Here is a 19,340-nt window from a genome sequence, read left to right on the forward strand (position 1 = left end):
AGCCTATAGAATGTCTACTAGATCTTTCATATCTCTATGTATCCCAACTCATTCTGATATGCTATAGAATTCCTATTTAACCTTTAATATCTCTTTACAGCTCTATTCTATTCGACATTCTATAGAACATCTACTTGACCTTTTATATTTCTCTGTAGACCAACTCACTGTAAGATGTTATAGAATGCCTACTTGACCCATAAAGATGTTGTTACCCCAGCATTTCATATTTCTGATATATGCCTGTTGTACCATGTACTTATATCCTGTTCTCTCTGTATTTCTTCCTTTGCGTGAAATACCTGGTGATCCTGCCAGTCTCCTTGCTTTTCTATTTCAAACTGACCATTCTAGGCATGAGAGGACATCCAGAAAATGTATATTATATAGGGCGCGTTTGTTAGAGCCCAACCTCTGTAGCTGTAGGATAAAAGTGCCAGATGGATATCAGTGATGGATGGGAGCAATAACCCAGAGGCAGTTCTTCTTAGAGTGGAAGCAAGGCTCTAATGCAGTAAACATGAAAAAGTGAGGAAGGTGCCTCTAAGTGCAGTATAGACAATTTATTAGTGAACAATAGATGAATTGCACTTACAAGATAAACAGTTAAAAACACTCAATGTGTGGTGTTTTAAAATCCAGGTGAGACATCCAGCCGTCCAGCGGCAGCTCAGTCCGTGGGATCAGGAAGTGTGAACTAGGATATGTCTGTGTACCAAGATGAGACTTGGAGAGTAGCGTCGGATGTAGGAGGTGAAGGGGGTGGTCCTAACCTGGATCTTAACCACACCACACGATGATTCTTTTTAACTATTTATCTTGTAATTGCAATTCATCTATTATTCACTAATAAATTGTCTATACTGCACTTCCTCTCTTTTTCATGAGAGCACATCCATCTGAGCATGGTCAGTTTTCTGGCTGTGCTGGGAGAACAACCTGCCTGTCCTCCAATTGTCAGACTTGTTCTGACTTGTCCCCCTGCACAGCCATTCAATAGGAACATCAGTGTACTGCTGATGACAACAAATCATTTTTAAAAATATAGGTATTTATAATATATATATAAAGAAAGAGAAAAGAAAAGGAAAAATAAAAATGAAAAATGAATGAAATAAAAATAAAAATAAAACTCAAAATAATATGTGAAATAAAATAAAAAATATATATATAAAAAAAAAAAATAAATAAAATATAAATAAAATTAAAAAATAAAAATAAATATAAAAATAAAAATAAAAATAAACCAATAACAAAAATAATAAAAAAATTTTTTAAAAAATGCAATAGCATTACAATGTGTAAAAAAACTATTAATAAGACACCTGAGGAATTTTTAATGGAAATAGACTATGCTCTTACCAATTAGACAAAAAACAATTAATGTCTATGTCCGAATTCAACCCTTTGGGGTACAAAGATCCTAATTGAAAGATCCATTTTGTTTCATTCTGCGAGATACTCTTGACCATATCTCCCCCCCTCCAATGGGAAACGATCCGATCAATCCCGCAGAATTTCAAACACGATGGATCCCTATTATGACACATTCTGAAATGATAGGAAAGACTGTGATGTTTATATCCTTTTTTAATATTTCTAATGTGTTCACCTAATCTCACCGACAATTTCCTAGACGTTCTACCTACGTATTGCAGATGACAAGAGCACTCCAACATAATTTTAATTGTCATCAAACAATGGGACATCCTTACGTTCCTAACACATTACCCAGTCCATATCAGTATAGATATCCAGCATGATATTTTCCCCCATTGAGATCTGACGTGTTTTCAAGCTGTTCCTTTAATGTTTTTGAGCAGTATATATATATATATGTATATATATATATATATATATATATATATATATATAGTGAGGGGGCGAGGCCATGCCACTGTGTAAAATGGCAGTCTGGACCATGTTTTCTAGACAGCAGGTACAATGAGTAAACTGTGCAAGTTGCTTATATAGTCAGGTGGGAGGATAGCTCAGGGCTCCTATTTTGGAGACACCTCCTAGGGTGGGAGACAGAAGCTGCTGGTATGCACCGACCTGTCCAGGTCAGGACAGAGAGAGGCACAAGCCTGTAAGGAAGACAGTCCATGGGAGACAGAGCAGCTGGGATGCTGTTAAAAGGACACAGAACTGAATATTGAAGAACAGCTGTACTTGTGCACGAGCACTGGAGGTGTTTGATGGTCAGGAAGACCAACACTGCTAAGCTGTGCTACAAAGCTGCATAAAAAGCCAGGAGGCTGAATACTATTTTCTGCATCTTACTGATTGTGATAACCCCCTGCGTGGGAAACCTTTTTTGTGAACTTGCATTTGTTTTAAAGTGTTACTAAACCCAGGACCCTACATTCACTCTATCTGGTCTCCCACAGTGCACACAACATGGAAATGCAATTATTTTAGTAAACTAAAAGCTGCTAAATACCTTTTCTCATCAGCAGTTAGAGCAGTCTTGTGACGTCTATCAGTGCCCAGCATAGCACATGTTAAAGCTTGTAGGAGGCGTTTTCATTCTCCTGTAACAGGATGTAGGACCTGTGTCTGGAGGGTGCTGATTGGCACTGTGCTGATCACATGCACTCTCCTAAGAAATAAAAAAAACTCTCTAGCAATACATACCAAACTGAGCATGTGCAGCTTGTCTCTAGCCACTGTACTATCAGGATATATTTGGGAGACACTGGAAGAAGGGGAGGATCAGAGAAGACAGGATCAAACATCCTTTTTACACAATGTACAGGATTAACCCCTTAGGTTCCACAGTGAGTATACCAAGCACTCTTTACTGCATATACAGACAGATTTTACTGTTATGGTTTAGTAACACTTTAAACAAAAGTGGGCAGAAAAAGCCCTAAAAAATACCTCTGGCGTGGAGTAAACTCACTGTTTGGGCACTACCAAGTGAGCTAAATCACCCCTAATCATCACAATTGGTGGAGGATGCGGGCAAAAAATGGTTGAGTTCCAGAGCCTTGCATACCAAAAACAGTGAGTGCCAGAAACTGTGTTAGAAAACTAATGTGCTTTGTCTCGCAAGCCTTAAAGAGACAGTAAGCCAAAAATATTTCTGAAGAACTGTCTCTGTTGTGTCTGACTGCAAAGATGAAGGCTGTTGCCTGGAGAAACAGCTGAAAGGTCAATGGAGAGACCTATACATCATGGTGCAGTGTTTCTGATGAAAGTTACAGCTGGTGGGGTCAAGTGGAGCCAGCATAGCCAGGTAGAGAGCTGAAAATGTACTGCTGGGAGAGTGCCGTCTCCCATGGTAACATGAGAGGAGGTGTTGTCTGGATGGTAAACCTGCAGTGGAGAGGTGGCTCATCATCCCTGCAAAGAGGGCTGGCATGCCTGAAAGTCGGTGATGCCTAGAAGGGCATCTGTTTCACCCTGTGGCTGCATGGGGAAATGCACCATGGAAAGTGCAGCAGAGGTATGGTTCCTGAGACGATGCACACAAAGGAAGACAGCAACTTCTGCCAATGGGAATGGTAAGACTGTTGCTGTTAAAAATGTGAGAGAGGCTGTGTTTGAGTTTAACCCCTTTGTGCCTAAGGGTAAAACAAATCTAAATGCCTAAGTACAATTTTGCAACTTTGAGATGTGTTAGTAAAACCTTAAAACCGTACATATCATCACAACTACTTTGTGCATCCAGGTGGATTATACCTTGGTTTTTTTAGGACAAATGGGGTTTTTGTTTGGTGGTGAATGGTAATGGATATCTCCTGATTTTGTTTTATTATCAAAGGAAAACTGGCCCAAAATAGTAAACAGTAAAAAAATAGTAAAAAACACTCACTGACCCTGATACTAATTTAAAAGCTGAAAAAAAATCCAGACCAATAAAAAATACTGACCCTGACCTTTGACCCTGACCTTGACCCAAACACTAACCCTGGCACTGACCTAGATCAAACTTTGATCTAGGTATTTTTTTTACATGTATTTTATTTTTTTAACACTTTTTTTGTCCCTGAAAGAACAGAGAAAGATACAATATATCTCTCTCCTCCATTCAAAGAGAGAAAACACAGGGGCGGCCTTCACAGTGACCATTCAGAGGCTATCACAGCGATCAGGTGACCCAGAATCGGAAGTTCCAGTCAAGTTCCTCCACCCCAAACTAACTCATCCATGTCTTTAGGGACCCTGCTTTGTGCACTGGTGCGCAGTCATATTGGAACAGGAAGGGGCCATCCCCAAACTGTTCCCACAAAGTTGGGAGCATGAAATTGTCTAAAATGTCTTTGGTATGCTGACGCCTTCACTGGAACTAAGGGGCCAAACCCTTAAAAACAACCCCACACAATAATCCCCCTCCACCAAACTTTACACTTGGCAAGAAGTATCGTTCTCCTGACAACAGCCAAACCCAGACACGTCCATCAGATTGCCAGAAAAGAGTCCAGTGGCAGCATGCTTTACACCACTCCTCTGCATCCGATGCTTTGTATTGCACTTGGTGATGTAAGGCTTGGATGCTCTGCTGCACTGTTGTGCTAATGTGAAGGCCACATGAAGTTTTGAGGTCTTTAGCTGTTGACTCTGCAGACAGTTGGCGACTTCTTCGCACTGTGCGCATCACCATGCGCTGACCCCATTCTGTCATTTTATGTGGCCTACCGCTTTGTGGCTGAGTTTCTTTTGTTCCCAGTTGCTTCCACTTTAATATTATACCACTAACAGTTGACCGTAGTAGCAAGGAAATGTCATGGATGGACTTATGGCTCAGGCGGCAACCTATCACGGTACCACGCTTGAAATAGCTGAGCTCCTGAGAGCGACCCATTTTTTCACAAATGTTTGTAGAAGCTGTCTGCATACCTAGGTGCTTGATTGTATACACCTGTGGCCATGGAGGTGATTGGAAAACCTGAATTCTACTTGCTTTTAAATACTTCTATGCAGCCCTACTCAATTTGAAATATGATATAATTATTACTATATCTCTACACATAAGAGCTTATAGAACTTCTAGCCCTAATCACTTTGGGATCTATAAAAGTATTGCTTGATCTTTCATACCTCTACATAACTCTAAAGCAGTGGTTCTCAACCTGTGGGTCGCGACCCCTTTGGGGGTCGAACAACCCTTTCACAGGGGTCCCCTAAGACCATCAGAAAACACATATTTCCGATGTGTAAAGAGCAGCTACTGTGTAGAAAGCAGCTACTCTGTTAAAAGCAGCTACTGTGTTGAAAGCAGCAGTATTGGAGGTAAAACGACACTCATAAATTATAATTACTGGGTAAATAATTTTATGGTTGGGGGTCACCACAACATGAGGAACTGTATTAAAGGGTCACGGCATTAGGAAGGTTGAGAACCACTGCTCTAAAGGGCCTAGGCAGAGGTTAGCCTGAAATAATTAACTTACCTTCACACACAGTGTCACAGCACTTGTTCTCAAAAGCAAAAATCTGCAGATGGCTAAGACCTCTCTGAGTTGGATTGTTTTTAGCATGCACATGGAGCTGTAGTACACAAGTCCACTGTTGGGACTGTGCTTGGAACTGTATATACTAATTGAGGATTGCTTACCTCTCGGGTATATTCTATCCAGACGTGATTTTCAAATAAGTAGAAATAGTACAGTGATGCAAATTAAAAATAAATAAGTGATGTAGCGCTGCTATATAATAGCTACAAAAAATGAAAGTGACATAATTGAATTAAAATGGCGATAATAGTACAGTGATGAAACCTAGGTCAAGGTGGGAGAAAGTTGACAATATATTTTATACTCCAAGTTTGCAAATCTTCAAGAATTTTCTTTTGGTTGCACAGTGGATAAATAAATGAACACGTAACAAGATAGCTTTTATTACGTACACCTGTTCAATTGCTTGGTAACACAAATTGCTAATCAAATGCATTTAGGCATGAAGACATGGTGAAAATGGCTTGCTTAAATTCAAAGCATGCATCAGAATGGGGAAGGAAGGGGATTTAAGTGACTTTGAACGTAGCATGGTTGTTGGTGCCAGATGGGCTGGTCTAAGTATTTCAGAAACTGCTGATCTACTAAGATTTTCATGCACAACCATCTCTAGGATTTACAGAGAATGGTCTGAAAAAGAGAAAATATACTGTGAGAGGCAGTTGTGTGGATGAAAATGCCTTGTTGATGTCAGAGGTCAAAAGAGAATGGGCAGACTGGTTGCTGCGACATTCAGATGGTAGAGTCAGAATTTGGAGTAAATAACATGAAAGCATGGATCCATCCTGCCTTGTATCAAAGGTTCAGGCTGGTAGTGGTGGTGTAATGATGTGGGGGAGATTTTCTTGGCACTAGCAAGGTGTACCGAATAAAGTGGCCAGTGAGTGTTTAGGTCAACTGTTATAATCCTACACTCACAGTTGATCCAAAGGAAGGCAAAAACCCAGCAAAGCATGATCCAATTTGCTCCTGCAGGGGAAAAGATTCCTTCCTGATCCCCCGAGAGGCAATCAGATATTCCCTGGATCAACTTTACCTATAAATGTTAGTATCCAGTTATATTCTTTGTATCTAGGAAAGAATCCAGGACTTTTTTAAATCAATCCACTGAGCTGGCCAGAACCAACTCTTGAGGGAGTCTATTCCACATTTTCACAGCTCTCACTGTGAAGAAACCTTTCCATGTTTGGAGATTACATTTCTTTACCTCCAGACGTAAAGAGTGGCGCCTTGTCCTCTGTGATGACCTCAGCGTGACTAACTCTACTATATGAACCACTGATGTATACATGTTGATCATATCCTCCCTTAATCTCCTCTTCTCAAGAGAGAATAAATTCAGTTCCTCAAATCTTTCCTCATAGTCTTGCAGTTTTAAGATAGACATATTCAAGCCATTCTCCAAAAGACTCAGCTACCGTGGGGAGCACCTCCTTGATTGCTAGCAAAGGAATTCAATTCCAGAGGGGTGGTGCTTCATACTTGATGCTTGGATCCCTCCACATGTTTTCCTGTGTTACCCTGGACTTCATTGAGGACAATCACAAGTAGCTGTGTTCTGTACTGTTTTACTAAAGTAGTGATTCTCAACTTGACTCTCTGTTACTATAAAATCTTATATAGACTATGCTATGCAGTCATGTTTCCCATGTCTGTGCAACCTTCATAACCTGTTTTTTATTCTTTTGTGATGTATGCATGCTCTTTGCCATTCTACCCATTTTGCATTATTGATTCTAACTTTGCACCTGTTTAGCAAACTCCAAGTTACAGTTATTCTCATTCTGACCATTTGACCAATTACCCATCCTGTTACAGTAGTAAGCAGGGGCGGACTGACCATTTGGAAACTCGGGCACTGCCCGAGGGCCCGGGGTCAGTAGGGGGCCCCATGAGATGCCCCGGTATCTTTTTCATAGGCTTTTTTGAGTTTGGGCAAGGACACAGGGGCCCCATGATCCCCTATTGCCCGGGGGCCCCCTGAGTTGTCAGTCCGCCCTGGTAGTAAGATTTTTATTTTACAAGACAAGATAGACAAATGAAAATTGCCAATGATTAATTGTACAAACTTTCTTACCATTCACTTGAGTTGACATTTCAGGCAATTTGCATGTTACTGTGGCTGTCCTGAAACTGTAATTTACGATATTAATAATAATAATAATAATAATAATAATAAAATAATAAAATTAAAAAATATATTTTCAAAAAGTTTTATTGAAGTGCAAATGAATACAAGGCAATGAAACATACAGTGTATAATCATTTCAAGAAGTAAATGAAGTGATTTCAGTGCAGTCGTACATTAAAGTACAAGTGCATGCAAAGTCTGAACAAGCATGTGGTCCTCAACCATTTAAAGATAAACTATCAAAGGAACCAAAAAAAAGGGGTAAGGAAGGGAAAGGGAGAGTGTATGCTAGTAGGATGTGTATATACAAGGAAAGATAAAGGAACAAAAGGGGTTGGGGGAAGAAGAAGGGGGAACATGAACAGGGCAAGAAGGGATGTCTACAGTTGGGTAAAGAGAGGAATCCAAAATTGGGATACTTCTCCATAATATTTATTTTGTAAAGCGCTACAAAAATTCTGTATAATAATAATAATAACACCTCTAAAAGTAAGGAGCGGGTTGTTGCTAAGATGGATTCATCCCAGCAAGATAATTTTTTTTTTTTACATTTTTTTTCAAAAATGACTATGGTTTTTTTTGCTTTGTTTTGTTTCCTTTTGACTGTTTTTGCTGAAGCAACACTGCTGACAAATAATAATTCTAATTGGATAGATAATTATATTTTACATTTCATGGGATTTTTAAGGCAACCTTAAATTGCACAAGAGAAACCAATTTAAAAAAATAAAATCAACATTTTATTTGTACAAGTCATTAAAAATGTTTTGTTTTGCTTATCAGCACATACAAAATGGTCATTGCATATTGCCAAATATATTGCACAGCAATCCCAGGCTGAATGTATCTGCAGTCAGACTTTGAGGTTGTAGGATAGAAATCAGTTATGGGGGATACCACCCGATATATATTGGAACATACCATCATTTTAGTGAATAAGTAGTCTGAATTGCTGATAAGCAAAACAAAAATGTAATGACTTGTACAAATAAAATGTTGATTAAAAAAAATGGTTTCTCTTGTGCAATTTAAGGTTGCCTTTAAAAAATCCCAATAAATGTAAGATATCATTTTCTGTACTATGGAAATAGGAATGATGGCAACCACACCCTAAGCTACACTGAATTACTTTGTTTACAATGGTAATAGGATAAGCAGTACGGATATAGTGAATATAACTTTGCTTGTTGCAGACATGAATGAGGTATCTCTAACTCTTCTACTAACAACTGTGATGTGGTTTTCCCATTCTCACATTATTCTGGAAGAGAAACAAAACAGAAGAAGCAGTGTGACTATGGCCCGACTTCCAGACATTCTCCCTCCTATCATAGTTGGTGAGTAGCAGACACTAAAGAAGTAGTACATAGTATTATTCAGCTACGTAAGGAAGCACAATTCATTGATGCTTCCTAATCCTATATTATATCTTGCAGATTTAAAAAAGTCCTCCCGGAGGGTGACCAGAGTGGATGCTGAAAGGAATAAATTAGCAAAGGTAGCTAATCTGATTTACTAAAACTGTAAGCAACTGTCATATTGGATGGGGGGGGGGGAGTAGAGTGTTTTTTCAGTGAGTGTATATTTTGAATTATAATTGTAGTATATACCTTAAAGCTAAAGACCGGCACAAAATATTTAATTTAAATATGTTCCTTTATCGTCACAAAGGATTAAAATCAATTTCGTATACACCAAATGCCTTTGCAAAATGAGATGTTACTTTGTAAAAGAAGAAACAGTGACCCATTACAGAACTGCGCTTAACCTGGACAGTTAACCCTGGATAGAGCTGCAGGCTGCTTGCAGAAAAATACATGGGGGGCGGATACAGGATCAGTCACCCTGTGGAGAAAGCAGCAGCCAGTCTTATTACAGGAAACTCCTGAACAGAGGTAAAGTGTAAGAGTTGTTTTATGTTGAAATTACTGCGGAAGATCAAGAGAAATACACTAAAAACCCCAATTCAAGTAACAATACACATGGCTGCTACAAAGCATGTTTAGCCTGGATTTTAGCTTTAAAGTATATATATGTTGTGCCTTTCAGATTTTCATGTTTGCACTTCCATATTTTTATTATTAAATTAAAAGTCTAGATATTCAGATTAGCCGGTAGAAGCAGGCAAGAATAGCTTGTAAGAGACCTAGATTGGACAGTGTTTCCCTCCAAGCTAGCCCAGTCCCCACCCTGTATCTTCTTCCGATATAATATGCACATACCTGTCTTTTTGGGAGAGTCTCCTCCATTTTTATTTTCTAAATGGTACAATATCAAGACATATCCACAACTTACATCTCAATTACTGTTGCAGTATGGTACTTAGCCATTTCAACATAAATAGAAAAAAAGAAAAAGTATATTACAAATACCAAAAATTGTAATTCCAACAAAACATCTACTAACAAATGTAATCAATAGTCTATATCCACATCCAACAGCAACCCTTAATAATACCTATACCATATATCTTCACCATTTTATGTCACCAGCTCTCCCAGACTGAGGCCCACCCTCTTTATGATTGTCAGGACCAGGATCTGAACCCACAACCTCTTCTGTGCCTGGTAGTGGCTCTTCTTGCGTATCCACCTGAGTTGCTTCCTGACCCATCCTTTGGACTTTCTTGCTTTGTCTCCTGTTTCTGGTGAACATTTGAACTCTTTGCTCCTGATTTGAACTTCCTGATTTAAGCCATGTCTCTGAACTTCCTGTTTGACAGACTATTGTGCTCTCCCCAGCTGATATCTTGTTCCTTTGTGTACCTGCAGCTGTCCTTATATCCACTACCACTTATTACCAACCTTTGGCTTGTTCCTCAGCAATGCTTCTGCTTGATCCCAACCTGCAACTACTTGTAACTGACCTTTGGCTTGTTTACTGACTACACTTCTGCTTGAACCCTACCTGTTATACTTGCTATTGGACCCTGGCTTGCTCACCTCCTGGTGGGGTGATCCTTTGGACCGCAACCTGGTACTAACACACAGAAAAACCCATCTTCAACTCCATGAGCATTGGTGATTACTAGCTAGTGCTTAGACCCTGCACTTCTGCCAGGGTGACCTGCTTGTTTACTTATCCTGCTGATCAGTGGGAACCTGTCTACTGTTAAACCTCCGGAACATCTCCAAGATACGCTCCTTCCTTACCCCAGACACCACTAAACTACTAGTACACTCCCTGATTATCTCACGCCTGGACTACTGCAACTCCCTCCTCACCGGCCTACCCCAGTGCAGGCTCTCCCCGCTTCAGACCATCCTGAACTCAGCGGCCAGACTCATCCACCTCACCAGCCGCTCCACCTCTTCCACCCCCCTCTGCCTCTCCCTCCACTGGCTCCCCATTGCCCAACGCATTAAATTTAAATTGCTCACCCTGACCTATAAGGCCATTCACAACACTGCCCCTAACTACCTCAGCGACCTGATTTCCAGGTACCACCCTACCCGTACCCTTCGCTCTTCACAGGACCTCCTTCTATCTTGCTCCCTGGTCTCCTCCTCCCACGCACGACTGCAAGACTTCTCCAGGTCCTCCCCCATCCTCTGGAACTCACTATCCCAATCCATCAGACTGTCACCTTCCCTCCTCACCTTCAGGCGCTCCCTGAAAACCCACCTCTTCAGGGAAGCCTACCCCACCCTCACCTAACAGCCGCTGCCCTTCCCTCCTCCTACCACTCCATCCCCCACAGCCATTTCCTCCTGTGCCTCTACCCCCTCCCTCCTAGATTGTAAGCTCGAAAGAGTAGGGCCCTCTTACCCCTTGTGTACTGTTTGATGTTACTGTTCTGTTTCATGTATTGTCCCCCCCTCTATTGTACAGCGCTGAGCAAACCCTTTGGCGCTATATAAACTCGATAAATAAATAAATATAGCTACTGGTCTCCAAGCCTGACCCCTGACAACTACAATGGTACTCACCTATTCCTGGCTGAAGGTGTGTTTCTCAGAATAAAGTATGTCCACTCACGGGGGGGGCCTTTCAATCAGCTACCGAAGAACATTTTTATTGCATTAAAGTCCATAACCCGATTTCCTGAGCAGTGTCTTTACAGTGCAGAACACAGTACCTCCATTACACAACTCACAGAACACTTTATTGCAGCAATCACAAACACTATTAGGATCTCTCCCCTTACTTTTCCATGAGTCCCCAAGCAGCACTTACGGAGTATCTTCTGACCCAAGTCCCAAAGAGCTACTCCATTTCTAGCTACAGGCCTGTTAAATAAAAGTCAGGGGCAACTATATCTTTCTGCTTCCTCCCACTTGAGTCCTCTCTTATAGCCTCCTGCCAGTTCGGCCCTGCAGAGGGCTCACCCACTCTGAGGCATAGGTCATAAATCTACAGGTTGTTGGTGAGGGGTGGCATATTGATGTACCTAAATTCATCGGCCCAATCCACTACTACTAATAAAAAGGGCACATACCCCACCCACTACATCGCCAGTGGCACAAATTAATGGAGCTACCAACAAGCTACTATGAAAACTATACCTAACTGTTGAGATAAGACATCTGCCAACTCATAAACTTGCATTTGGAGAAAGTAATAACCATCTTTTTTGGAGAAAGTAATAACCATTTGCAGTAAAGCATAACCTTCTTGTAACGCTGCATAGCAGTAATGGGAACCTGTGTAAATAATGATCAGTTATGGTTTCTACCATGTGTATATACTGTATAGTAAAACAAATATTTTGGTGGGTAAGATTATTAAAACACATGTACGTCAACTATCTCATCTGGAGTTTAGTTGTAAGTTAGCCACCTTGACTTAAAGCAGAGTTCCACTCACGTTGTCAAAAAATGAAAGAAACTGTAGCTGCTGACTTTTAAAAAACAGCCACTTACCTGTCCCTCGGTCCCGGGCTGTGTCCGTTTCATGGGCCGTCCTATATTCCAGGAGGCCAGCATCTTCAGTGTGGGCACCCGGCTGTGACAGCTTGCGGCTTCACAGCCAGGTGCCCACTGCGCATGCGTGAGTAGCACTGCACTTCATGAATGGTCCTGTAGTCTTCTGGGACCTGTCACATGTCCCAAAAGACTATAGGGAGGGAGAGGGGGAGGATACCTTCCGCTTCCAATCGCCTAGGCGATCGGACCGGAAGTGGGAGCGGGTACCTGTCAAATTTGGGTACCTGCTCCCTCTGCCCCCCAAAGGTGCCAATCCTTAATGGGGAATGGGGGAGCAGTCCTTAAAACGGAACTTCCCCTTTTGTGTGGAGCTCAGCTTTAAGTAGGAATGTCTATACATTTAGTTCTGCACGGTTGCAGTCAGCCAATGCCAATTTGTCCTGTGCCAGTGTTGCATTATGGGAAATGGTATAAATATTTGGCATTGGCTTATGCAAGCTCTCATCCCCCTAGGCTCTAGCCTGGGGAGGGTACATGAAAGTACATCTGATGGAGCTGCTGCTTTATGCCTGCCTGCCTGAAGGGGCCTGGATGTAATTAGGCCTGGTGCTGATTGTCACTGAAGGCAGGATGGAGTCCAATGGAGGTTGGTTGACTCTGCTGCAGATGATTAGGAACAGAATGGAGTCCCATGGAGGCTGGTTGACTCTCCCCTCCTACAAAGAGTTTGTAACACAGAAGTGTCATTTCGACCTAAAGGCTTTTTTTTCCTGTGATGTTACAAGTGAAATGACAGCATTCTGATGAAATCCTGAGCATCTGCATCCCTAACCCTCTCTCCCATAGACTGTAGTAACAAATTATTTTTTGTGATTCAACCTAAATTGACTGGTGCCCATCTGTCCTTATATCCTACTATGCCTAAATGATCTACCCCTAAATGTCACCCCTTGGTGTCTCTAGGGGTACCACCATGCTTCGGGGGGTCAGGTTTTTAGAGTCACCGAAGTGCAAGTCACAAGCTGCTCCACAGATGTAGGCTTGTTTCATGCAGTAAACAAATACAAAGTAGACAAAACTTGTTCTGTCTGCACATTATGGTCTCTGAAAAGTATCCAGTGATCTACGTAAAGCATTAAATGTTGGCAATTTTTAAAACTAAAAGGCAAAACTGTTATCAAATAGAGCATGGGAAGCTGAGCCAAGGGATACGTACCAATGCAAAACAATATTTTTAAAATACTTTACAACATAGCCACAGTTCAAAGGTCATGCAGTGAATTTTGGTTTTAGCAAGATTTTCTTGGGTGAGCCTGCACATAAATTCACTCAAATCCATGGTAGCAGCAAACCCAAACCTCATCCTTAATGTCAATAAACTTAAAGTCCAAATCCACGTCAGGCACAAAATAAATATACAGCTCTGATTTTCACAATTACATTATGCATGGTAAGAATAAAAAAAATATTAAATAAAATATTATGCAAGTTGGTGTGCTGTGCTTCCTTTCATTGAACCCCAACACACATTTTCAAAAGCCCCTTTGTTGCAGCACACCAAAAGGCAAAGTACACACGACTGTGTATTGTTGTGCACTGCATTGGTGAAAAATAGTGCATGCAACGTTTTTGGTGTATTAGCCTATTTAAATCAATGGCCTTCATTAATGCAACGCACATTAACATGCAGCATTGCATCACAAGCATAAATGGGTCCTGATAGAAAAAAAAATAATATGACGACAAAATGACAAACAAGACATAAACGTCCATAATCCAGGGATCCTAGGTAGAGTATGGTAGGCGAAGGCAGCTCCCCATAGAGCGAAGCAGTACTCTGCAGGAGATAAAACTGGACAGAAGAAGGTGCCAATCTGAGTGTGGAGGGTTAATAATTACATATTAATAACATATGGTATGAAAACTACACACAAACATCAGAACTTAAAAGGCATAATAAAAGTAATCCTTTGGTAAGCCATCAGTCAGCACCTACTGATCTAGTGCTGAAAGTAAATCTATCCAGGGACATTATTTTCTCTCCTCTCGCTGGTAAGTTTCAGCCTAAGGGAGAGGAGGGGGACACAGGACTCTAATTGGCTGCTGCTGTGCATCCTGGACAGGGGCGGACTGACAACTCATGGGGCCCCCGGGCAATAGGGGATCATGGGGCCCCTGTGTCCTTGCCCAAACTCAAAAAAGCCTATGAAAAAGGTACCGGGGCATCTTATGGGGCCCCCTCCTGACCCCGGGCCCTCTGGCAGTGCCCGAGTTTCCAAATGGTCAGTCCGCCCCTGGTCCTGGACAATGTCTACCCCTAGCAACTCTGGACCAGGAGAACTTCCTTTTGACCACCTTGGCATTTAAGCCCTGCCTAATGCCAAATGAGTGGCTGGGAAGTACAGGGACCCATGTGGGATTTGGGACAGAGCTCCAGGACCGAGGAAGAGAGTGGAATTACCTGGGAACTGTCCAGGGACTGTGCCAGAGGCAGGACCCATGGTAAGAGCAGGGGTGGGGGGTCTTGAGTCCAGTGCAGCATGCTCTCAGTGTTACAGTGAGTCTGGATGCCTGTGAGTGCTGGGGCTAAGGTCTGCTGCAAAAGCTGCTGCTGGGAGAGGCTGAAAGCTGCAAGTGTTGTTACAATTGGCTTCCCTAAGAGACTATCTACTGCTGCAGGAGAGAGACTGTGCTTCACATGTGGCTGCTGGGAGAGTCTGCCAAGAACTCAAGGCTGTGCTGCTGCCTGAGACTGGTTGGTGCTAAGGGCTCATGTACACTGCAGCTGATAAACTCACGTTTAGGAGCTGTTCAGCATTTTTTTCAGCAGCCCCTGAACTCAACCTAATGTTTTCCTATGTGTCCATGTACACTATGTCATTTACAGTAGTTTACAGGCAGTTGAGTCTACAGTCGTTTTTTTGAATGCAACAAACTTGTGTTCAGACGTCGATTTATCAGCGTTTCAAACGCAAAACACGTTTTTGTTTTAACTCTTCCAGTTCCCAATGCTGTCCAGAGCCTTTTTTCATCATGAAAAATGCATGCAAAGAGTTTTCAAGGTACTCAGATGGACAAAACACTGAACACAGGATGTTCCTACCAAGCTTGTCACACCTTGTAAAGACCAATTCACACCTCAGGCCTCTCCCACCCTTGGAAACAAAAGATATGTTAAAGACCATTCACACCTCAAATTCCTCATGGAGACCCCCTGCCAGGTGACCTTAATGACTCCCACCCTTGGAAACAAAAGAAATGTTAATGAGCAACTCACACCTAATTATCTCAATACATACTGCTGTTCATACTTCTAATGTGTGTATTTCTCTGAAACAGTCTAAAATAGTTAATAAGTTACCACTTTTCAGTGCATTCTGGGCATTTGGGAGGTTCTCCTGTGCTTTAAAAACGCGCATAAACGCGCATAAATGCGTTATGCAAACACGGCTAAACAGACATTTTTTTTAACCTACATTTTTCAGCAGTCAGTTTCCATCGTTCAGAAACATCCCGTATACATGGGGCCTAAGAGTGCAGGGCCATGTGGCTGCAGTTACTGTTTACTGCTGTGCTGAAAGCTACTAACTGCAGGGACCAGGGAGATGAGGGCAACCTTCTGCTGTGAGTGTTCCATTTGCTTCAGAGGATTCCAGTTTTTCCAAAGCATTCCAGTTGTTCCAGAGTGTTCCAGAATCCTACAGTTCTAGCGTCCAGTTGTTCCAGTATACCGCTTATCAGGATCTTGTTCTAATCAGAGACTACATAGGAAAAACAGCAGCTAAATTCAGACTTTCAAGTAGAGGAGTAGAGTTATAAAGCTAACTCAGGAGGGTGGACTCTTTCACTGGCCAACGAGGGACCCCTGGAAATTCCAAAATGTGACGTTGGTGAAAATCCTCTTGGCAACCATCTTGTCTGATACAGCTGAATGATTAAACTCAGGATCAGGGCCCCGGTGCCAGCAGGACTTTAGTTTTTAAGGTTTACTAGCAAGTGACTATAATAGGGCTGCTGCATTTAGTTAGGCTCACAGTATTTGTATGTTTGAATAGATTATCCAATATACAGTGGTATCTCGATTTACGAATGCCTTGGTTAACATAACTTTTGGTTTTTGAATGAAAATCCATTGAAAATAATGCCTCGGTTTACAAATTTTTTACTAATCTTTTTTTGCAATACGAAGTGTATGTCGGTGCTGATTTTTAAATTCAATTGCTGGCTTTTTTTTTTTCTTCACTATAGCTCACAAGATAAGCTGTCACTTTCCCCGGAGTTACAGGAAACATTGTTTCTTTTAACTTTGGGAAATAAACTAAAAGAAAACTTTCTCTCCTTTAGCTGGGGGGAAAGTGACAGCTGAATTTCTGAGCTATAGTGAAGGAGAAAAAAAGCAGTAATTACATTTAAAAACAGCACCATAATAAATAAAATAACGACGTGGGGTCTCCCCTTCCATCCATACCAAGCCTTTCGGGTCTGGTATGGATTTTGAGGGGAACTCCCACGCCAAAATTAAAAAAAAAATGGCTTGGGGGTCCCCTCCAAAATCCATACCAGACCCTTATCCGAACATGCAGCCTGGCAGGTCAGGAAAGGGGATGAGCAAGCGCCCCCCACTTCCTGAACCATACCAGGCCACATGCCCTCAACATGGGGGGGTGCTTTGGGGCAGGGGGACTCCCCCCAAAGCACCTTGTCCCCATGCAGATGGAGACAAGGGCCTCTTGCCCACAACCCTGGCCGGTGGTTGTGGGGGTCTGCAGGCAGGGGGCTTATCGGAATCTAGAAACAACAAGGGGGCCCCCAGATCCCAACCCCCCCATGTGAATGAGTATGGGGTACATGGTACCGCTACAAATTCACAAAAAAACAAAAAGTGTAGTGTGAAAAAAGACGGACACAGTCTTTGACAAGTCCTTTATTGAAAGAAAAAACTAAAAGAATGTCCTCCGCAGTAGATCCAACGTCCATCATGATGCCCGCCGCATCGTCAATATAGCTGCATTAGTTTTCTTCTTTCAGACTTTCTTTGCTTTATTTTCATTTGCTGAAATTGCGAGTAACACTCTTCCTGTCCCAAGGTACCGATGACCACTGAATGCACAGTATTTGTGGAGGAGCATTGTTGTCCCCTACAGACCATCACCCCCTCTCGTTTTCTGCATAACATATAGTGCCGTGTTCTGTAGTCCAAAAAGAGACTAAGTGGTATCAATGCAGAAGAGACAAAGAGCACAGGAAGGTAGCAGCTCACAAGATATCTGCCAGGATCAAATTTTGCCACTTTGAATATAGCAGGTTTAATATTAAAAGGCAGCAAATACAGGAAGGTAATTGCTAGGGTTTACATATATTTAAAGACTTCAAATATACACTAAAATACAAGGAGAACCATCTATATTGCAACAGTACAAACTAACCAGTCCATTTAACCATTACCAGGCCTGATAATGAGTGATTTCAGAAGGATTTCAGAAACAAAATAGCTCTGGCAGGAAGAGAACACATGGCATATAGGTCTGCATTGATTAACATCACTGCATTGTGGACCAAATGTTAATGTTCCACATTCCATATGGAGGGACATCGTTGTCATGCATGGAATTACACTTGTCAAAAGGCATTGCTGAACTGTAAATGGTTGGATGCTCATCTGTTGGGTTTTATGATATTTTCTATTCCAAAAAGTTTGCTTTACCAGTTTCTTTTGAAGCTGTTTTTATTTATTTTGCAAATTTTAATAACAAAAAAATCTTAGAAGCCACATCTGGTCTACTATCCAGTGTTGTTTTCTTTAATACTTTCTCCAGTTACACCTCCAGCGTTGGACTGTGATATATGTATTCGGACAGTAAAATCAAGCCTATGATCCCAGTAAAGTGAAAAATAATATTCTTGATGTCAAATATATGTGGGAATGTGATTCATTAGTTAGAAGGCAGTGTTTTCCAAATAAAAGGGATTGAGAAAAAAAATAAAGTCTATGCTTCTGTCTGGGCATGTTAGAATATTGTGGGCCTTGGCTCTATTCACAGTTTGAATTTAATAACATCCAGAAGCAGTTATGACTCCTATCAATGGTACGTACACTTGCAGAAGTCTCTGATTTTCTACTTACATCGAAAATAAAGTGCAGTAGGAAAATCTGCACACGCAGGAACCAGTGAAGGCGATAATTTCCTGTATACACAAGTGCACGAGGAAAGCTTAGTGAGATCTGTACTACAGCACATACAGCTCACTCCCCAGCATCCATGTCACCGGTGAAATCTACACCCCAGCACACAAGGCTCACCCCCCAGCATCAACATCATCAGTGAAATCTACACCACAGAATGCACAACTTACTCCCCAGTATCCTGATCACCACTGAAATCTACACCTCGGTTCATGTCATCGGTGATATCTATACCCCAACACACACGGCTCACTCCACAGTATCCTGGTCACCAGTAAAATCTACACCCCCATCCATGTCACCAATGAAATCTACACCCAGGACACAAGGCTCACTCCCCAGTATCCATAACATCAGTGAAATCTACACCACAGAATGCGCAACTTACTCCCCAGTATCCTGATCACCACTGAAATCTACACCTCTGTTCATGTCATCGGTGATATCTATACCCCAACACACACGGCTCACTCCACAGTATCCTGATCACCAGTAAAATCTACACCCCCATCCATGTCACTGATGAAATCTACACCCAGGACACAAGGGTCACTCCCCACTATCCATATCATCAGTGAAATCTACACCACAGAATGCACAACTTACTCCCCAGTATCCTCAACACCACTGAAAACTACACCTCCATTCATGTCATCAGTGATATATACACCACAACACACATAGCTCACTCCCCAGTA

The 19,340-nt window shown here is 41.8% G+C and overlaps 1 protein-coding gene across 2 annotated transcripts in view; it reads left to right on the top strand.

Annotated features, from left to right (window-relative positions):
• LOC149459510 (agouti-signaling protein-like) overlaps positions 1 to 19,340 on the top strand; it is a 114,198-nt gene that overhangs the window by 87,918 nt on the left and 6,940 nt on the right. For both annotated transcript variants that reach the window (XM_089680989.1, XM_089680990.1), the window contains 2 exons: positions 8,787 to 8,930; positions 9,030 to 9,091. In XM_089680989.1, the coding sequence (XP_089537115.1) occupies positions 8,789 to 8,930; positions 9,030 to 9,091 (204 nt within the window). In that variant the 5' untranslated portion in view covers positions 8,787 to 8,788. The remainder of the gene's footprint in view (positions 1 to 8,786; positions 8,931 to 9,029; positions 9,092 to 19,340) is intronic.

Source organism: Staurois parvus, unplaced genomic scaffold (genome assembly GCF_062004578.1).
Source record: "Staurois parvus isolate SC_StPar_1 unplaced genomic scaffold, SC_StPar_1.0 ptg000255l, whole genome shotgun sequence".
Taxonomy (NCBI): Eukaryota; Metazoa; Chordata; class Amphibia; order Anura; family Ranidae; genus Staurois; species Staurois parvus.